General features: G+C 44.2%; 1 protein-coding gene across 4 annotated transcripts in view; it reads right to left on the bottom strand.

The window, feature by feature from the left end:
- The window catches only part of dtnbp1b (dystrobrevin binding protein 1b), a 60223-nt gene extending 43214 nt beyond the window's left edge, over positions 1-17009 (bottom strand). For 3 of the 4 annotated variants that reach the window (XR_003974585.1, XM_030347612.1, XM_030347611.1), the window contains exon 1: positions 16530-17005. Coding sequence is in view for 3 of the 4 variants with exons in the window: in XM_030347612.1 (XP_030203472.1) it covers positions 16530-16575 (46 nt within the window). In the remaining variant the exon portion in view is untranslated. Of the gene's footprint in view, positions 1-16529 lie in introns of all 4 variants that reach the window. The other variant, XM_030347614.1, reaches the window with a different exon arrangement.
- Between the last annotated feature and the right edge of the window lie 2778 nt (positions 17010-19787).

Genomic DNA, 19787 nt, shown 5'->3' with positions numbered 1-19787 from the left:
GCAAGAGAGAAGTTAGGGTTGGATCAAGTGTGATATTTATCTAGGGGTTTTGTAGATATTGGGGGTGGAGATGCAGCGACCACAGGAGGTCTGTTAATTTCCTGTTCGGGTTGTCAGCAGCACAAGAGACACAAACTTGAAAAAAAAAGCAACAACTGCTATTTACAGTGCTGTACTATTATTTGGATGTATGTACTTGATTAAATTGTTTTAATCAAGTACATACAGGGTTAATCCTGTTTGTCTCGTCCCACCCCTAGTGCTTATAATGTAGTGGGCTGGTCTGGACAGAAAATGCCAGGGCTGAATTTTTGTCGCGGAGTCTCTGTCCTCTTTTTTATTAATTTGTATTATTGCAGACACATTCATTTTATGAATGAAGACACCCGCATTCAATAATGAGTTCACGTCTGATTGTAGACTACAAACGCAATTAACTATGGTCAGGGATGTTCGTTATGTCTAGACAGGGTCTAATAAATGTAAAAAAAATAATAAAGTAATATATTGGCGGTAACCACTGTTTCTGGTTGCAAAATTGCGTCAGCTGGGCATTACGTGGTATTGGATGTGTTTTAATAAAACGCATCCAATACACGGAATGTGTATTGGATAGTAGCTACAAAAAATTGTTCATCCAAACAAGCCGTCTTTAGCGAACGGTGAATTGCATTGGCTTCTATGAGCTGTCGGCTTTCAGCCCGAGCTTAGGGACCGTCTGCAAAGTGCAAAACTGAAAACGACCATGATGGTAAAATTTCAATTATTACTCGTTCCATAGAAGCATGGCCTCTTTATGGTCCTACTACAACCTCTAGGTTGGAAAAATATATCTCTTCTTATTTTTGAGGATTTTTTATTTAGCAACAATTTCAATCGATGGGGAGAGGGGAGGGAGTGGGAAGATGCATTGGTTTGAGGCACAGACCTTTTCGATTGTTGTAGTATTTGTGTTATGTGATTTTACTGTATAGGGTGGTTGTTGCTATAATATATTTTTTGTTAAATAAATGTAAATAATGGTTTTAAAGATTATACTTAAAGATTATACTTAAGTAATATGATCAATCTCTCCATATTTTCCCTGCTCATTACTGTGCACAAATGTACTATATGTACACCCTTCTGTTGCCGGCAGACACATAGAAACCTCCCGGCAGGGTGCGCTTTGCGAGCACACAAAAAGATTAGCGAGCAGAGAAAAAAAAATTACACCTCCACTGCTTCAACTCCATCCTAACGGAAACACTAGGCGTATATGAAAGCCTGCACAACAGGAAGCCCCATCTCCCTTATATTATGGTTTCAGTTCCAGCCGCTGAGAAATGTGGTATGTACTCAAAAAGAGACTCTTCTCATCGACTAACGTTTGGTCGACTATTGGGGGGCAGCCCTAGAAATGACCATTGGTCGGATATTAAAATATACCTTTGTTTGGCCTGACATGGACCATGGACATGTTAAAAATAATTAGCCTTTGCCGAGCTGATAAAAGCCAGTTGTATATTTTACAATGCATTACCCTTTCCAAACCGACCGGGTTACAGATTAAGCTACTATGATACCACCTATGGGTAATGGTTTTAAGATCTCGCCGTATGTGATAGTAACGCCTACCTTTATTTTGAAAAGGACAACACGGTTGATAGAAGACCACAGGGGGGTATTATTTCCTTAATGCACACTCGTTCACACAGACAGCAAGCCAGACAAACACACAGAAGAAGGTGCTGGTGTATTTCATCATGACTTAATGTTATCTTAAATATCAAAACATGTCAAGTGAAAGAGCTTTGACTTTAAATATATGGAGGGCAGCGTATGCCAGAGGTGTTGGATCCTACTAGCGTTAGAGGCAATTGCTCTTTAAGTGTAGGTTTTCCTGCTTGCTGCTTGATGTTCGCTGATGCTGCATATTTCCCTCTGGCCTTTAATACCGGGTCGTGGTGCAGACATGTAATCATGCTGACATACAACAGATTTAACACACACACACACACACACACACACACACACACACACACACACATACACACACACACACACACACACACACATACACACACACACACACACACACACACACACACACACACACACACACACACACACACACACAGCTAAGAAAGGTCATTGAAACAGAGCCTACTGAACACACCTACTGTAGGTAGACAACTACAAAATGTAGACTGGATGCATAGCTGAGGCCAGAATATATAAACTTCTTAACTACACAACACTACTCTCTGTAAAAAAGACCAATCGTAATACAAATAAGATTAACGAATTGGCGAATGATTTGGTAATCAACATTACATTCCCAAATAACAAAACAGATTCTTTAGCAAATGAAAATGTACGTTTCCCACCCGGCCTCATTTGCCAATCGGGAATGGAGTCATTGAATATGTCGGGAAGAATAACGACATTTTTAATTTCCAGGGAGATAAAATACGCCTGACTGAGAACCTACGCCAGGCACAGCAGAGTAAATCAGCTCCGCCGGAACCGCTAAGGAATTCAACTCATGACTTCATTACCTTGACTTCATAACCCCACCACGGAGAGATATAAGATGATCCACTACCCCTCAAACACCTCCACCTTGCCTGAGGAGACTATTATAGATGCCTACCTCACCCTAAGCCATGTAAAGCGCTAATAGAGATGGATGAATGAGGGTGGGAGGAATTGTGAGGGGGTTGAAGGGAGATAACCAGGGTTGTGCAGCAGGTTAATTGCCTGCCTTGAAGGAAGTGGTATTTATCCAGTAATTAAAGGCGGGTGACGGTTTTATTCCTTTCCTTTTTCCGGTGGTGCCGGAATATTTGTTTTGTGTGTTTGTGTGTGTACATTTGTGTGTACATGTGTGTGTGCTAGGGGCCGGAAGAGAAGAAAATCGATTCACATAAGAATCACTAATCTTCTATGGTTCTGAATCGATTCACATCTTCCACCTTCTATGTATATGAATATGGACATATACAAAATACATGCTGATATACACAATGTGTACATATATTGCACTGGTTGGGTCAAGTTAGGGCCGGGCGATAACTCGATCACGATTATTAATCGCGATAAAACTCGATTACGACGATAAGCATTACACATAAATGCTCGATATATATTAAAAAAAATTACAAATAAATAAATAAAAACAGTTCTGTTATGGATTTATCTAACAGCCAATCACACAGCAGAAATAAACACAGTAGTCAGATCGCAGTTTTGCGTTTAATGTCTAAGTATACGCCCATTTCCTGGTGCGTGTTTGAGCTTCCGTTCCAGCACCGCGGTAAGGAAAGACGAGAGGAGCGTTTTGCGACAGAATAAGAATGAGTGGAACGGAGGGTGAAGTAATCGATAAAAAAGGTTACAAGACGTCCATTATTTGGAAGTGGTTTGGCTATCTCAAAACTGATGAAGCACAGGATAAGACCGTCTGTAAACGGTCGTTGCCAGCGCGATTGGGAAACACAACTAATTTATTTCAACATCTGAAAACATACCATCCCAGCGACTACACAGAAAGTATGAAAATGCGCGCAGCAACAAGTTTTGCCCGCCGTCCTACCGCAGTTGTCAGCAGCGCGAGTGGGGCTGTTCACAAAACAGAAGTCTAGAAGCTTTCCGAATTGAAACTTTCTCAGGGTGAAAAGAAAATGATAGTTAGCTCGTTTTTGAATTTTTATTCTAATTATAACCCTTGCAATACTGCAAAGTAAACTATCCGGATTCCTCTCTTCTACAACCACGACTGTGCTGCTTTTTCCTGGGCATAAATATTATATGTCAGCATATGGTTGCATACATGTATTGGTGCCTGTTTGAATCCTCTCAGCCAGTGCATAACAGACCAGTCTGACATGCTGCCATGGGTCAATCATTCAAGCTTACTCTGCCGTTTACCATATTGAAGTGGATGTAGGATGGACACCCCGAGACCTGCCCCCTTCTGTGAGGCTTCATTCATGGTCTGGATGATGTCACACACACACACACACACACACACAAACACACACAAATAGACTGAACAAGTGTCTGGAAATCTGGTTCAAATCTGCAGTCTGCTGCTGATTAATTTTTTGTGTCCATTCCTTTTAAGGCAATTAGAGTTGTGAAATAGAGACGAGACACGGGTGTTAGCGCTGTCCCATGTTAGAGGTTGGCCGGGTGAACACGTGGTGGCTTTTACCCAGTGGTGGACTGAAGTTTACCGCAGTTTGTCCCTGCTTTTTTAACAAGAAATGTATGGATTTTTGAACGCCTATAGCTAGCTAGCTAGGTAGATAGATAGATAGATAGATAGATAGATAGATAGATAGATAGATAGATAGATAGATAGATAGATAGATAGATAGATAGATAGATAGATAGATAAATAGATAGATCACATGCTAAAACCCAATGGTAATATAATAAAGAGTGACAATGGAATAACAAAAGCCTTAAATGTAAGTGTTAAATGTGCAAATATACAGTGACATGTGATTAAATATGATTAATACAGGGCGGGGCGGTGATCGGATTAGAGACGGGACCGTTGTTCTACTCCTCAGGTGTCATAATGAACAGCTATTGGTGAACAAGAAGGGTTATGATCATGAACCTCTCAGGTCTTCCACGACCACATTGTCGGTCCTCTCTGCGATCTGCGAGGCCATGCCCATGACAAGGTCGTCCACGTCCTGGCCGGTCCTCATGTGCACACTCGGACGGACGATTTAAGCCCAACCGCATTTCAACAATGATCAGTTAGCTGAATCTATACCAGGGGTCTCAAACTCAACTTACCTGGGTGCCGCCGAAGGTAGAGCCTGGGTCAGGCTGGGCCGCATCAAATATTGCACGGAAAAAAAGAGCACAACTGACCCAATCTAAGTTAATGATCGTTCTATAATTAAATTGCGTTGGCTATGTAATCGACAACAGGGGACATTTCATAGTGGTTGGTGGAAACCGGGACATTTTAGCATCCTTTGGCTTTTTTCGGGACACGCAACTCAAAATTGGGACTGTCCCGGCAAAACCGGGACATCTGGTCACCATATCACAAGTGATAAAAAAAATGTGCGTTTGACAACAATGTGGGGGCCGCACTAACACTAAACTTTGATGTCAAGTAGGGGGCCACAAAATATCATCCTGCGGGCCTCAATTGGCCCCCGGGCCGCGAGTTTGACACCCCTGTTCTATATAGAATCAGCTACCTGATCATTAGGAGGGAGGGAGGGAGGGAGGGAGAGAGAGAGAGAGAGATGGAAACCGAGAGTAGGTGAGATTGTGAGAGAGGAAATGGTTAGAGCGAGAGGAAAACCAACCACCACAGAGGCACTCTCACAAGTCGCACAAACTAACACCAATACAATCGAATCGGGTTGCAACTTGCTTCCAATGGGAAACTCAACGGGGACTTCCATCGTCGTGTGTTCCCTCCCCAAAAGACACTGACTGCCGCAGCGCTCAGCGAGACATGCCTGTCTTCGCAGGCCTAAACTCTGCATGACACCACACCTTACCTCCACGCACCACTCAGCTGTAATTTCCCCCTCTCTCTGGGTTCCCTCTATTCCCCCCATCTCATACCTCTCCCCATGATTCAGTCAGGCGCCAGCCCACAGACCGGCCCTGACCTGACCTCCCCCCCCCCCACCGCCCTGAGAGTGTAACAGAACGTGGAGGGGACCAAACACTGGGGGGGGGAAACACTGTGAATAGAAACATTGAGCACATTTCCTGTTTTCAAGCAGGCTTCCTGAAGGGGCCACAGTTTCACGAGATTGTTTTCCCATATGAACTATTGTGGTGGCCCAGACGCTGAGCAGTGCCCCACATGGCCACAAAGACAGGATCTAATTCAAGATCTCCCTCCTGTCCCACTAGTGCCTCCATTGCACTGCCCCCCTATACCTCAAAGAACTCATCACCCCCCATTCCTCCTCACGCCATCTCAGCTCTGAGGCCTGTTTCAGGTAGCTGGTTTTGAGGCAACCCCGAGTTTGTTCGCTCTGAGTTAGTGGAAACTCTGGATTTTCCGTTTCAAGTAGCAGGTTCAGCGCAACCGAGAGTTAGTTGCTGCGGCAACATACGCCGTGGACCTAACCTGCTCGGGAGGTGGTTAGACCTACTCTGAGTTTGTTGTCTATAAGGCTGAAGGCAGCTCTCCGACAGAAGGAAGTGTTAGAAATGGCATGTCCTTTTCTACGAGAGCCTGTGTACGTAGAGGCTTCGATCCTCAGAAGGAATCTCCGTGAGGAACGATTATTAAGACCCCGGTTGGATATACTTTATTTTCCTGATAATTTTCTTCACGAGCGCTATCTTTTTTAAGCGCAATCCATCATTTATTTAGACCACCTTCTCAGCCCCCATGTTAACTGTCAAACGCACCGGGGGCATGCTTGAAGTTTAAGTTTAAGTTTTTTGACGCAATTAACGCATGAGTAGAATGATCTGCCCCGTGCATCCCACCCGCTCTGTAGGCTACTACAGTCACTTTAACGTTGTGGCTTTCCCATGATCAGAGTAGCTGACTAACCACGGACCTATAACTGCTGCAAGTCAAGAAACTCATTTTAAGAATGCAAGGCAGAAAAGTCCCTGGTACTGCTTTTAACCAGATGCTGTTCTTCTCTACACGCACATGCTCAGCATAATCGTATGCAATGTTCACTGAAGTAAAACCCTTTGAGTAAACTGTTCAACAAAATAACTCGTCCCACCACAGCCCGTGTTCTAATAAAGACAATCTACTTTTTATGAGGATTTCTTTATTTCCTGAAAGCACAAAGTCATTCATATTGGGTATGTTTTTAGAGCAGGGAACAGTATCCCAGTTTCCACCTCACCCACCTTTAACTTATGTTCCAAAATTTGGATCTCCAAAGCATCCTTTTGCATCTTTTGAATTGTTACAATTGCATGAAGGTTGGTGAGGGCATCTGGTTCGAGTAGCCTAGGGCGATGACGCCATCAGTAACTGGAAGAAGATGATTAGACAGTGAAATGATTACTTGAGCCAGAATATTGCCCCATCTAATTTGTAACGTGCTGTGTTGCGTGTACATATTTAATTATTTTGAATAACCAACCTCTTATAAAGGCATTTCTATCCTGGAGGGTGGGGGGGGGGGGTCAGAGGAGCTCCCCCCAGGGATGCCCTCAGCCACAGGACGCATACTCTGTTCGCTGAGGGCCATCCCCTCAGCCTCTGTGAGGGCTGCAGAGGTGGACCCCCTCCAGTCTTCCGGGCCTCTGCTTTTTTTCGATTTGCTAACATGGAGGAAAATGCTACCCTAAAATTCAGTAAGCACTATTTTGAAGACATGTATATATATATATATATATATATATATATATATATATATATATATATGTAATGCATTTGGCCTAGGTGTAGCCTTCTAATATTTCTAAATCCTATTAACTATTGGCAGTGTTGGGGTGGCTGGGAAATGTACTACTTACATTTACTGCTTAAATATAGGCCCATCACATGTTGAAAATAGCTGTTAAATTAGGTAGAGCAGGCAAAACAGCACAATTGATTTGATTTCAATTAAACATTAGTTTACATTTTTGAACTATATTTTTGTACTTCATCTTCATTTGCTGCCAAGTCCTCTTGGGGCAACTTGGGGTTGCGTAAATTGACACACACACATACACACAATATACATATTGAATGAGTGGAAGATATTAAACTATCCTCTTATTTTATTTTACTAATTTATTTTACACAGGCATTGACTTGTTCAGCTATTTCATGCCAAACAATCTCTCGCGCTGTCGCTGCCGCGGCGGTATTGTTTTTTTTTTTGTTTAAAGGGGTAACTGCTCGGCATAGGCGTTCATTAGAATTTCCAATTCCGTGGGGAAAAGTAAGTGGATCTCCGCTTTTGGTCCATGTTTGATCATGTTATCAGTGATCCATTGATGCTGGCTCTTTATAGTTAACAGGCACGCCCTCAACCCAGCGTGAACACACCCCGAGTTGATTAAGCCAACGCTGATCGCCTGTTCTGAAACCGAAAACCCAGAGTTGCTTTTCAACCCAGAACTCTGAGTCAACCAACTCAGAGCGCAGGATTAAACTCAGAGTATGTTAAACCAGCTACCTGAAACAGGCCTCTGGACAGGCCACAGCCTCCTCCAGCTTCCGAGAACAAGGCTCTGAATTATGGGCGAAGGCGCCTTCTGCTCAGCTGCACCCAGTCTGTGTAATGCTCTCCCTGACCACGTGGATTCTTCTAAAAAGGTACTTAAACCCATCTTTTTAGAAAAGCCTTTGGCTTAACTGCTATTTTAAATGATTACTTTTTCTCTATTATTTTTCTTTTTAATCTAGTTAGTATTATGTTTTTATTAGAGGTGTCAAGCGATTAAAATATTTAATCGTGATTAATCGCATGAATGTCATAGTTAACTCACAATTAATCGCGATTAATCGCAAATTATTTTTCTATGCTAAATATCCCTTGATTTTTTTGTCCCATTATTCTTCTCATTTTAATTCTCTTATCAACATGGTGAAGTGCATCGGCTTGCCTTGTGCAAATGATTTTCTATTGATAACAACATTGGCATATACTGATCAAAACAGGACGATACAAAAAAAGAGCCTATAGTGCAATTAAACGACTGCTTTGAACAAATGTCATTTGAACATAGCAGTCAGGCTACTGCTTCTTTGTTTTGAGCCAAAGAATTTTTTTTTATAATTTTTTTTTTTTTAAATAAAATAATTGCGTTTATCGCGCGATAATTTTTTTAACGCCGTTAAAATTGGTTTGCGTTAACGCCGTTAATAACGCGTTTAACTGACAGCTCTAATATATATACATATATATACACATGTGTATATATTAGAGCTGTCAAGCGATTAAAATATTTAATCGTGATTAATCGCATTAATGTCATAGTTAACTCTAATTAATCGCGATTAATCACAAATTATTTTTCTATGCTAAATATCCCTTGATTTTTTTGTCCCATAATTCTTCTCATTTTAATTCTCTTATCAACATGGTGAAGTGCATCGGCTTGCCTTGTGCAAATGATTTTTACACTTTTATACACTGATCAAAACAGGACGATACAAAAAAAGAGCCTACAGTGCAATTAAACGACTGCTTTGAACAAATGTCATTTGAACATAGCAGTCAGGCTACTGCTTCTTTGTTTTGAGCCAAAGGAAAAAAAAAAAAAAAAAAACTTTTTTTTTTTTTTTTAATAAAATAATTGCGTTAATCGCGCGATAAAAAAATTAACGCCGTTAAATTTGGTTTGCGTTAACGGCGTTAATAACGCGTTTAACTGACAGCTCTAGTTTTTATCTTTTAATGTGCATTATAGCACTTTGAGGTCATTGAGTTGGTGTAAATTGCGTCATAAATAAATATTATTATAATAAAACCTAATGCTGTATCAACTTAATACTCCTTCCATTGCCCTTGGCCAATTATATCTGAACCCTTCAAGAAGCCTTTAAATTAGGGAGAATGAAATGTAATGCAATTATTTACCGTATCCTGACACAAATATGGTTGACGGAACAAAGAGAGGGGAAAGATAAACAACACAGAGAGCAATGTAATGCCTATACGCACTTATAGCGAGCTATGAGGGGGCTGGGCTGTGTACTGGGCTACTGCAGTGTAAATGTTTATAAGAGGCAGCCACCAGGGTGTTGGGGAGGGAGTGGACAGTGATTTGGAACGGAGACAGGAAAAGTGTGGACAGTGACAGAGTAGTAGTGTATTAGAATATGACCCATCACTAACACACACACACACTCAAGACATTACACGGAAATATCCAATTGCTTATACACACGACACACGCACACTCCGACGTTGCACACAACGCATCCCTTAATTAAACACACACTCACCCACACACATTCCAAACATTACACGTAATACTCCCTTAATTAAACACAAGCACACGCACACACTCCAAAGATTACACAGAATAACCCCCTGGCTTACACACACACACATTCCAAACAAATAAACCTGTCACTTAAACACACATTGTAACATTTGCCTGCATGCATACAATCATGCATATGTATACACACACAAACAAGTTATCCGTCATAGCTTATCTTGTATTCGCCTCCATCACACACACACACACACACACACACACACACACACACACACACACACACACACACACACACACACACACACACACACACACACACACACACGCACACAGATTGTGTAAACACTGTGTGAAGGGCCGCAAACCTAATTAGAACAACTCCCTGGCACAGTTTTCACTCTGCCATTGCTTGTCTCTATTCCTTCCTATCTTCCCCATCCACTGAGGGAGGGGTACTGAAAGGGTTGGAGAGAGAGGAAGAGAGGATACAAGGAGCAGAAGACAATCTAAAAACCTATGAGCCCAGACCAGCCTGATAAATTCTTCATTATGTTTTTCCCCAAAAAATCTGTAGTTTTCATTCCCCCTTGATAATGTTGCTTGCAAACAGTGATCAAGCACTTATATAACCGATACAGACATGCAGCTCGTGTCTGTCTTGCATTATGCATCCGTGTCTGTGTTCTATATTTCTACGTTGTGTTGTTTTACTCGTGTGCGAGCGAGTCCCATCTGAGTCTGGAGCATTCGTTCGTATGCGCGAGTGTGCGTACGTGTGCACGCGTGCCATTTTGTTTACTTGAGTAGGTGCATTTGAGTGCGTCATCCGTCAACATAAATCCCACTCCTACGTCTCTACTCGACCCGAAGCAAACCCCCCTGAAACAAACCAACTGCCATGGGGCCGTGTGTACTATCCAGACAACACTCACTGTTGGTTATCCTCATCTGCCTCCTTTCGCCCCTCTGTGTATATGCACACGTCAGACTGTTTTACACACAACCAGCCTCTACTATCGTTGGAGCTACAGCGAATGATTGGAACCATGTTGCAGTACAGAGGGTCGCATGCAGCCCGCTCTGGAAGAGAATCAAAACAGCATTCTGCACAAGTGATCCCAGAACACTAGCTAGCAGAACTCGTAGCGTTAATTGTTTAATCGGCTGGCGCTGCATTCAGCAACAACTACCATCTCCCCGCAGTGGAGATGGTAGAATGTAGTTCAGTGAAGCTGGGGTTTATCTTCGTGTGGGGAAATCAATGACAGCATGCCACGAAATACTGCCAAGGTTGAAGCCACTGAACCACAATACTGTATTGATTTAAAGTACGCTCCTGAATGATGTTTCTTTGAATTTATTCTGGATTACAGGAAGACAGAGGCTCTTAAGTGCCTACCTCAGATTAGAGAGGAAAGTGATTAGACTGCACAATGATGCAATACATTGGTTCATTGAGAGACAGGAGTAGGCTTATTGTGCGGGGGAACTGTTAAAGTGGGTTAGCCAACTTGATTACATATGTAACTTTAACATTTTGTGCTGTTATAAACTCACCATTTAAAATGCTAAGAAATGCAAAGAAATGCCCTCAGAAACCTGTGTATTCAAAGCCTGACATCAACAAACCATCTCACAAATGCGTATTAGTCTAGAACCTCTGTCCATTTACAATGTCCGAGGGCCGACCAAAATGCCTCTGGACGCCATTGGACAGAGCTACAGCAAATCATAGCAGCGAAACGTCTGACACATCAGCGGCAGCCATACTGGTTGTATATGAAAAGGCCTCAACCCAGTAGGACGTGCCTCTTAATTGTCCCTTTTTCTCATTGATGAATGATCAGTTTGTTGACAGATCCAGGGAAGTTTTACTTAAAATATGGCACAGACATATTCTTGTTGCTTAGCAAACAGGGAAACGACTGTTTCACTGTTTCAGTTTCACAAAAGTTTGTCACGTGCTCAAGTTAATAGAACCATCCATACTCGCAGTGAGGTTAATTTGGCTGGAATCAGGTGAATCTCTGCCCCTGCTCTGTTCCCATAGATTATTAAAAAAATATATATTTAACATTTATTCAACCAGGTGAGTCCATAAGCCTCTTTTTCAAGGGAGCCCTGACATACAGACTTATAGATATTGCACAAAAAAATATGACGAAACTTAGAAACGGAGCACGTAGACATTGCACAAAATTTGACGAAAGACAAAAAACGAAATATCAAACTACAGGTAAGACAAAGCAAGACAGATGACGCATAAAAACACTGAAAGGTTTGTTAGTGAAAGCACAACTGTCAATTCTGAGGTGTTTGAGTATTCTTTTTAAATGGTTAAGAGGAATAGCAACAGATAACTTAAGATTTTATTAGATGTCATTCAGGCCCGCTACCATCCCCAGACTCTAATACTGCTGTCCCCATAACCCCCTGAGATCTTGATTACAGCATCTTGTTTCTGAGTCTATCTCTATGGCTCTCTCTCTCGCTTGAGGGCTATCGGCTTATTGGCTCTCTCCCTCGCTCACACCGTCTCTCCCTCTGTCTCTCTCTCCAACTCTGATTCAATGTCTAGTCTCCCCCCTCCCCCCCTTGCTCCCTCGCGCATGCCTCCCCCCCAGTCGTTATTTCTTTCCCTTCATCATCCATTTCCAAATGTTTTTCTTTCCTCCTCACGATCCGTGTCTCTCCATCTCTGTCCCTCTCGCTCTCTCTCTCTCTCTTGATCATGGCGCAGACTCCCTCCCCTCTCTGCCTCCATCACTACTCAGCAAGCATCGCTGTGGATCTCGCTATGCCTTGCACAGAATAACTCTTTCCTTTCTTTCTAGATCCTTCCTTACTCAACACCCGCCCCTCCTTCCTCCTCCTCTTCTTCGCCTCCTCCTCTACGCCTCCTCCTCTTCCCTGGTCGTGACCATGATTCATAGTGTGTGGCGGGGCCCATGTAGCTTGCAGCCATCTGTGACCTGACACCTGGTGCATTATGGGATGTAATGAAAACAGGGACGATGCAGAGGGGAACCAGGTATCGCACACCTTAAAACCGGGCCGATAATGAGCCTGTCTTAAGACGGACGGAGCCCGGCCAAACACACGTGTCGAGACCCCGAGAGCGATTAAAAGAAACACAGAGTTCGAAATCAACCGCTCTTCTGCTATCGTCGATACTTATTGTTACAATGCCGTGTGTTACTAAGCGGTGTGCATGGCCATATGCATATTTTTGTGTGAAAAAATGACTTCTCTTGTGCGCTCCCATAGAAATGATACGCCTATAACCCCGGATGCTACATATCTTCAGCAGAACAAAACCCACATCTATTCCCTGGAGGTCCACATCCGATTGCTTTTTTTATGTCGAAGCCCGTAAGGAAGACCACATCCGCCACACAGCCTTTAATAGTAATAAAAAACCCTGCTGGTTCCTATAGAGATCAAGCCGTGACCTTGTCTTGACCCCGGCCTTTTATCTGTTGATTAAAAGCCCCCATTGGAGGCAATTAATCCCAAGAATGGCTTCAAAGGGGAGGCAACCCTGTCTTGCTTTGGGGGCCCTCCTCTGTAAGCACCCTACTGTTTACATGCAGGGGAGATGGCGTTTACAAGCCTTTGATTTGACTAATTAACGCACTTGTTTCTCGGTGGTGGAGACGGTGAGGTTGGGCACAGAGGCCCACAAAGACGAGTGCGGCTTCCACAAGACACACAGCGTACAGGAGGCTCCCGGGGAGCAATGACAGAGGGTTTCTGGACTAAACACAGCGCTTGGCAAATAGAGAGACGCTTTGGCTTTGTTGTGGAACATCGCGATCAGTTCATTCCGATAACAATCCCCATGTTATTACCTTGGGATGCGGGAAGTTGCTTTCTTTGGTCGTCAGATTCAAGTGTTTCTAAACCGACAGAGATTTTGACTGTTTGTTAATTCACTCTCAATGAACTCAAACAGAATAGACATACAGCTACAACAAGGCTAAAGAAATGTACACATACACATTTGACCACAATGTACAGGATCTTACAAAAAGTCATTTTCTCTGGAAATTTAAAACGAAAATCAAAGTACGAATACAGCAAGGCGCTAAACCGTCGCAAAGACGCCGTTTTTCAAATCACACAAATCGGACGGAAGCTGGAGACAGAGTCAAAGTTGGTATTTAATTTCTCCGCCATGCAGCCACGCGATATTCATGAGCTTCAATGTGGGATGATAAACGTTTGTCTGACGGTGACGGTACGGGCGCGGCGCGCCCGCTGAGCGGGGCGTACTCATGCAGGCCAGAGGAAAGTCATTAAAGCGGCACAAAGGGCTAATCGCATATGCGGTGGGTTGATTTACATGCAATTAAAGTTTCATGGCAAGTCAGAGAAGGGAGGGACAGAGAGGGGAGGAGAGTAGTGGAGAGGGAGGAGAGGAGAAGAGAGACGACGTAGGGGAGAGAGGAGTGAAGGGATGGAGAGAGATGTGGAGGAGATGAGAGAAGAGGAGTCAACGGAGAGGAGAGAGATTTGGGTAGAGAAGAGAATAAAGATAGAGGGTCTAGAGGAGGGAGGTGAGGACAAGGGAGGGAAGGAGAGCAGTGATTAGGGGAGGAGTGGAAGAAAGGAGAGAGGGTGAAAGAGAGAGGTGTAGGTTTGTAGAGTAGAGGTTGTGGAGTAAAGACATGAAAGTGCACCCGTCTCTCTGTCAGGTGCCTGCTGTTTCCCCTCATAGAGGACAGAGAGAGAGAGAGAGAGAGAGAGAGAGAGAGAGAGAGAGAGAGAGAGAGAGAGAGAGAGAGAGAGAGAGAGAGAGAGAGAGAGAGAGAGAGAGAGAGAGAGAGAGAGAGAGAGAGAGAGAGAGAGAGAGAGAGAGAGAGAGAGAGAGAGAGAGAGAGAGAGAGAGAGATATTTTGGACACTTTGCATTCGATAATAGCTTCCATTTATTTAGGAAATGTCTTTCAAAAAGACAACGGTTATTTGAAAACACATAATAATGGGATGGTGAATACGCTTCTGCGACACCCCATTTGTATTCCTTCCGCCATTCATTCTGCATTCATGTGCTTTAATCCACTCACTGTTTGTTTACAGCTGTCGCTGTTGCCAGACAAACATTGGCCCCTTGCCGGGCCTTTGTGGGCTGTTCTGGTCGTGGCACTGGTTACGTAACGTCACGGTGGGAGGATCAGCGATTGTAGCCGCCGGAGCCTCGTTGTGGCGCTGCGTTTACCAAGACGCTAATGTGTTGTAACACTAACAAATAATGCTGCACCTAGCACCCCCTGTGTTTGTGTGTGTGTGTGTGTGGTGTGAAAGTAGGGAAAGTACCATTACTTTCCTCATGATAAAAAATGGAGGGATTGGCTAAAAATAAATAAATAGGGAAATAGGGGAGGGAGGGAGGGAGGGAGGGAGGGAGAGAAGAGAGTATGAATGGAGGTAGGAGAGAGGATGGTGTGCGGTAATAATGAAAGCAATAAAATCTAGTCTAGATCATGTTTCGTAAATAGAACACACACTCACACACACACACACACACACACACACACACACACACACACACACACACACACACAGAGCAATATAAAGTTGAAAGAAAAATGAAACGGGTATTTGTTGGTGTGTTATGCTTGCGTGTGTACGTGCACGGCCCTGCGTGTGTACGTGCACGGCCCTCCGTGTGTACGTGCACGGCCCTGCGTGTGGGAACTCTGTATTCTCCACTGAGCTGCCAGCGTCATAGTGAGTCATGACAGTCCATCACCCACGTCGTCACACTATACATCTCCAGGGGCTGGACAGTTGTATCTCGAGTGTGTGTGTGCGTGCACGTGCGTGTGCGCGTGTGTGTGTGTGTGTGTGTGCGTGCACGTGCGTGTGCGCGTGTGTGTGTGTGTGTGTGTTTGTGTGTGGGTGGGTGTGTGTGTGTGTGGGTGTGTGTGTGTGCATGCGTACACACGTGCATGGTGTGCGTGTGTGTGCGCACACATGTGCATGGTCTGTGTGTGTGTGTGTGTGTGTGTGTGTTGCACAATAAATACCTATTCTGCAAAACAAAAAGTATGAGGGCACGACATACCTTTGTGTGACAGTTAGACAGTACACAGTGTAAAACTTGCAAAAACATCCTTCCTCGCTTGCACCCACACACAATAACTCACCACATAACCTTGTTGTTGTGTACTCCAACTCACACTGTGTGCCTCCACCCTCCCCCCCCCCCTCTCCCACCGCCACCATCAACCCCATACACACACACACATACCCACACAAACACGACCGAGTTTCAAACAGGATGTATTTTACGGTTAGACACAAACTAGATAACCATAAGTTTAAACAAACTCATGCACGATATTTCCACCTAGTCAGGCCCAATTTTCCAAACCCATGTCTAATACCTGATACATGATGCAGGCCTATTGTTTTTACAGCATTGTGTCACATGACGAAGCTATCAACATCATCATAGAATCTCAAATAAACCGTGACACAACAACACCGACACATGCCCAAATAAAAATAATTAACCATATCGATCCTATATGGCCAGGGTTTATATGGATTAGTTTCATCTATCCAGCAACAAAAAAATGAACAATAACATCTAAAATAAAAATGCTAGAAACAAAAATGTGGACTCACGAGAGTTTCTCTGGCTCCCGTCCGTTGAACCCCCAGAAGAAGACATCCCGGCAGCAGGCTAATCGAGCCGGTCCGGCCGTCGTCCACAGAGAAACGCTACAAGTACAACACGACTCTCACGACAACACACTCACTACATCTGCCCACCACGCATCCTCACTCTTCCTTTCAAGTCGGCACACATGCTCACACCTCTTTCACTCATGCAGGCACCCAACGACGACAACAACCGCAACACGGGGGGGGGGGGGGAGGAGCCACGCACGCACGCCGTCGCCGATTCAAACACGTAGGAGCGCTAGCTTTAGCGATGCGGGGTTAGCCTTTGATGCTGCGAGGAATGAGGTGGTTTTCCCGCTTGTTGTTGCCGCGCGAGAGAGAGAGACGGGGTGCAGGATGAGAGCGCGAGGGAAGCGGGGGACTGGGGGGGAGAGGAGCTCGAGCGACTGGCAGCAGCTGATCGAGCCGGGGTGTGTGCGTCTGCGTGTGTGGTGGCGGGGTTATGACAGGATGAGAGAGAGAGAGAGAGAGAGAGAGAGAGAGAGAAGGGGGGGGGTGAAAAGGACTGGTGTGAGATGAATGATGGTGATTGAGGGAGCACGTGTCCGGGGGACCAAAAGGCGGAGGATAAAAGAAAGAGGAGGCAGAGGAAGAGGAGAATAAAATGTTCCTGTCATCCTGTAATGTGATGAAAGTCTGTGATCGAATGTGTTCTCACATTTATCATGGGCTGACATCTGCGGCATTCGAGTCTGCAAATTGTGTTTGTCTATTTATTTTATTTATTATTGGTTTATTTATGACGTACCACATTTATCAGCTACTTCAGTGTAGGTTCCACGTCTTTGTGCGCAGATGCATGTGCAAACGAACACACACACACGGACACACACTCTCAAGAATACACACACACACACGGCCTTCACCAAACCAGCACTCCTTCTCTTATGATGATGAAACGCGCACACACACACACCCCCCCCCCCCCCCCCCCCCCCCCCCCCCCCACACACACACACACGCGTGCGCGCGCGCACACACACACACACACACTCAGTGTCCACCCTTGTCTCTGATGACATACAGCACTTAGCGTGATGCATGGCTAAGGAACATAATAACAGAGCATCAATAGCATTAGCAATCAGCTGTAGCCGGTACGACCACACAGTGGGGACTTGTACCTGGATGAGCTAAGGCTGAAGACCACTCTGAGAGGTGTTGTAGGGCTCTACAGGACAACCGCTGGGTTTAAGGGTGAACCCACAGGTGGGAACCTCACGCCAGAAAGAAAATGAGTATTAATTGTGCTGAAAACCCATTTCCAACTGTTGCACTTTCCCGTTGGTGTGATGTGACCCTCCAAATTGTGGATAGACAGAAGACATCCATGTTTGGGGAATTCTTCACGGCAAAAATCAAGGCAAATTCAAGTATTTTTCTTAAGTTTTTGAGTAGGCCTATGGTCTTTCCGTCATAAAAAACTATGGTTACCTTTGTAACTACGGTTCTATGAATTCCGAATGACCGGTCAGTAGGAATGAAATAGAACAACCATGGTTGCAAAATAGGAAAAGCTAATAAAATAGGATTATCGTGATTATGGTACAACTTTTCGTGTGACTTTCATGTGACTGGACAAAAGGACCATGCTAGCGTTGCGTATAGGTGTTCACTGCTTTGTACCGTAATCGCCTCAAACACAGTAGAGAAGGTGACGCAGTGTCTCGCTTCCAAATCCAGCCCCCCTCCCTCTCTTTATCTACCTTCGGACCTGTCCAACGTTGGCCATTGGCTATCGATAGCTCCTGGGAGCAGCCTCTCATGCTAATGCTAGCCAGCCGTTGCTCCTCATCACCAGCATCCTCCCATAGCCAGACAGGACATGAATGGCTAATTAACCATGGGACGGACCCCCGGCAGGTTCCTTGAACCATGACGCATGCTACCGCTAGTCCGGCTAGCTTCACATGCAAAACACATTTGGATGTATTGTGCGATTCACCGCATTGCTTTCGTTTCAGCGCATCGTGTTGAGTGGCGCTTTTGGTGTGCAATCACACTGCCGGTGATTGCATTCTCCCTGATGGGAATGTGTAAATGGATAGCGGATCATTGTGGTTGATACAGCAGAGGTGTACTACTACTACTCCAATGTGCACACAAGGATATGAATCACCTCTGCTGGGTCTGAGTTATCAGGGAGGAGCAGAGTTAATTTCCCTAGAGACACCCCCTCCCGCCAATTCATAATTGCTAATTTGCTAGCAGGAGACAGAGGAAAGAGTTCAAGAACATTTGGGAACATTAATTGTGCCACGTGAGGGCATAGGTTTGTGACCCTGGGTGCCTGCACTCTGAGTGTGTAATTGGTCCATTGAGGCCAAGGAAAATAAGTATTGATGAGGTCATACATTTAGTGTAACTATAGTGGCGCAGAAAAAGGGCTTGATTGTGAGAAATTAGGTCTTTGTATGATCACACTAACAGATTCAGTTGTTGACAGACTCGGGTTTAGGATTACATATATATATATATATATATTTATTTGTTTATATACTGTATATACCAACAGGCTCTTATTTGCCGGATGCAACACTTACTACAATTAATGTGTCGGGACAGATGCAAAATAATTGGTTGCACAATATGATTCTATTTAATTAGTTGGGGTCCGTTTGGCCAACAAATATAAAGCAAAACACACTCTCTGTTCAGCGGCCTTCAGGAGACTAATGGGGGCCAAAGCTTAATGTCAAATGTGAAACAAAATTAAAGGAGAAATAAGTGAAGGAATCCAATTGCCCCCTTAGAATACTACTGGATTGAATATGGATTATTGACGTCTGCGAGAGTGAAAGTCAGAGAGCTGGGTTTGCACTTAGCTAAAGTGAAACTGCACTAAACCATTCTGCCCCTCCATCTCTTTTCCCTCCTTTCTGTTTCTCTCCCCCTCCCTTAAAAACAAATTTTGAATCTTCAATCATTATTATTCCGCGTTGACATTTTCTGATAATAAAATCCCGGATTAGTCCGGAGAGTGACATGTTTTTATAGAGCACAGTCGTAGCTCATCATCTGAACGAGGTTGTTGAGAGCAGGGACAGCCTGCATTTCTATTACTGTTCACTGTTTAGCCTTGAGGAAACTTAGATGGAATCAAGATACAGGTCATTACAACTTGCTCGATGAACATCTTCCTGACATAAGCGCTCAAACCAAGTACCTTCCGGCTGGGAGTGGACGTCCCATTGGTGG

This window comes from Gadus morhua, chromosome 22 (genome assembly GCF_902167405.1).
Source record: "Gadus morhua chromosome 22, gadMor3.0, whole genome shotgun sequence".
NCBI classification, from domain to species: domain Eukaryota; kingdom Metazoa; phylum Chordata; class Actinopteri; order Gadiformes; family Gadidae; genus Gadus; species Gadus morhua.
The sequence above is the reverse complement of the archived record's forward strand: the minus strand, read 5'-3'. Positions and strand labels throughout refer to the sequence as shown.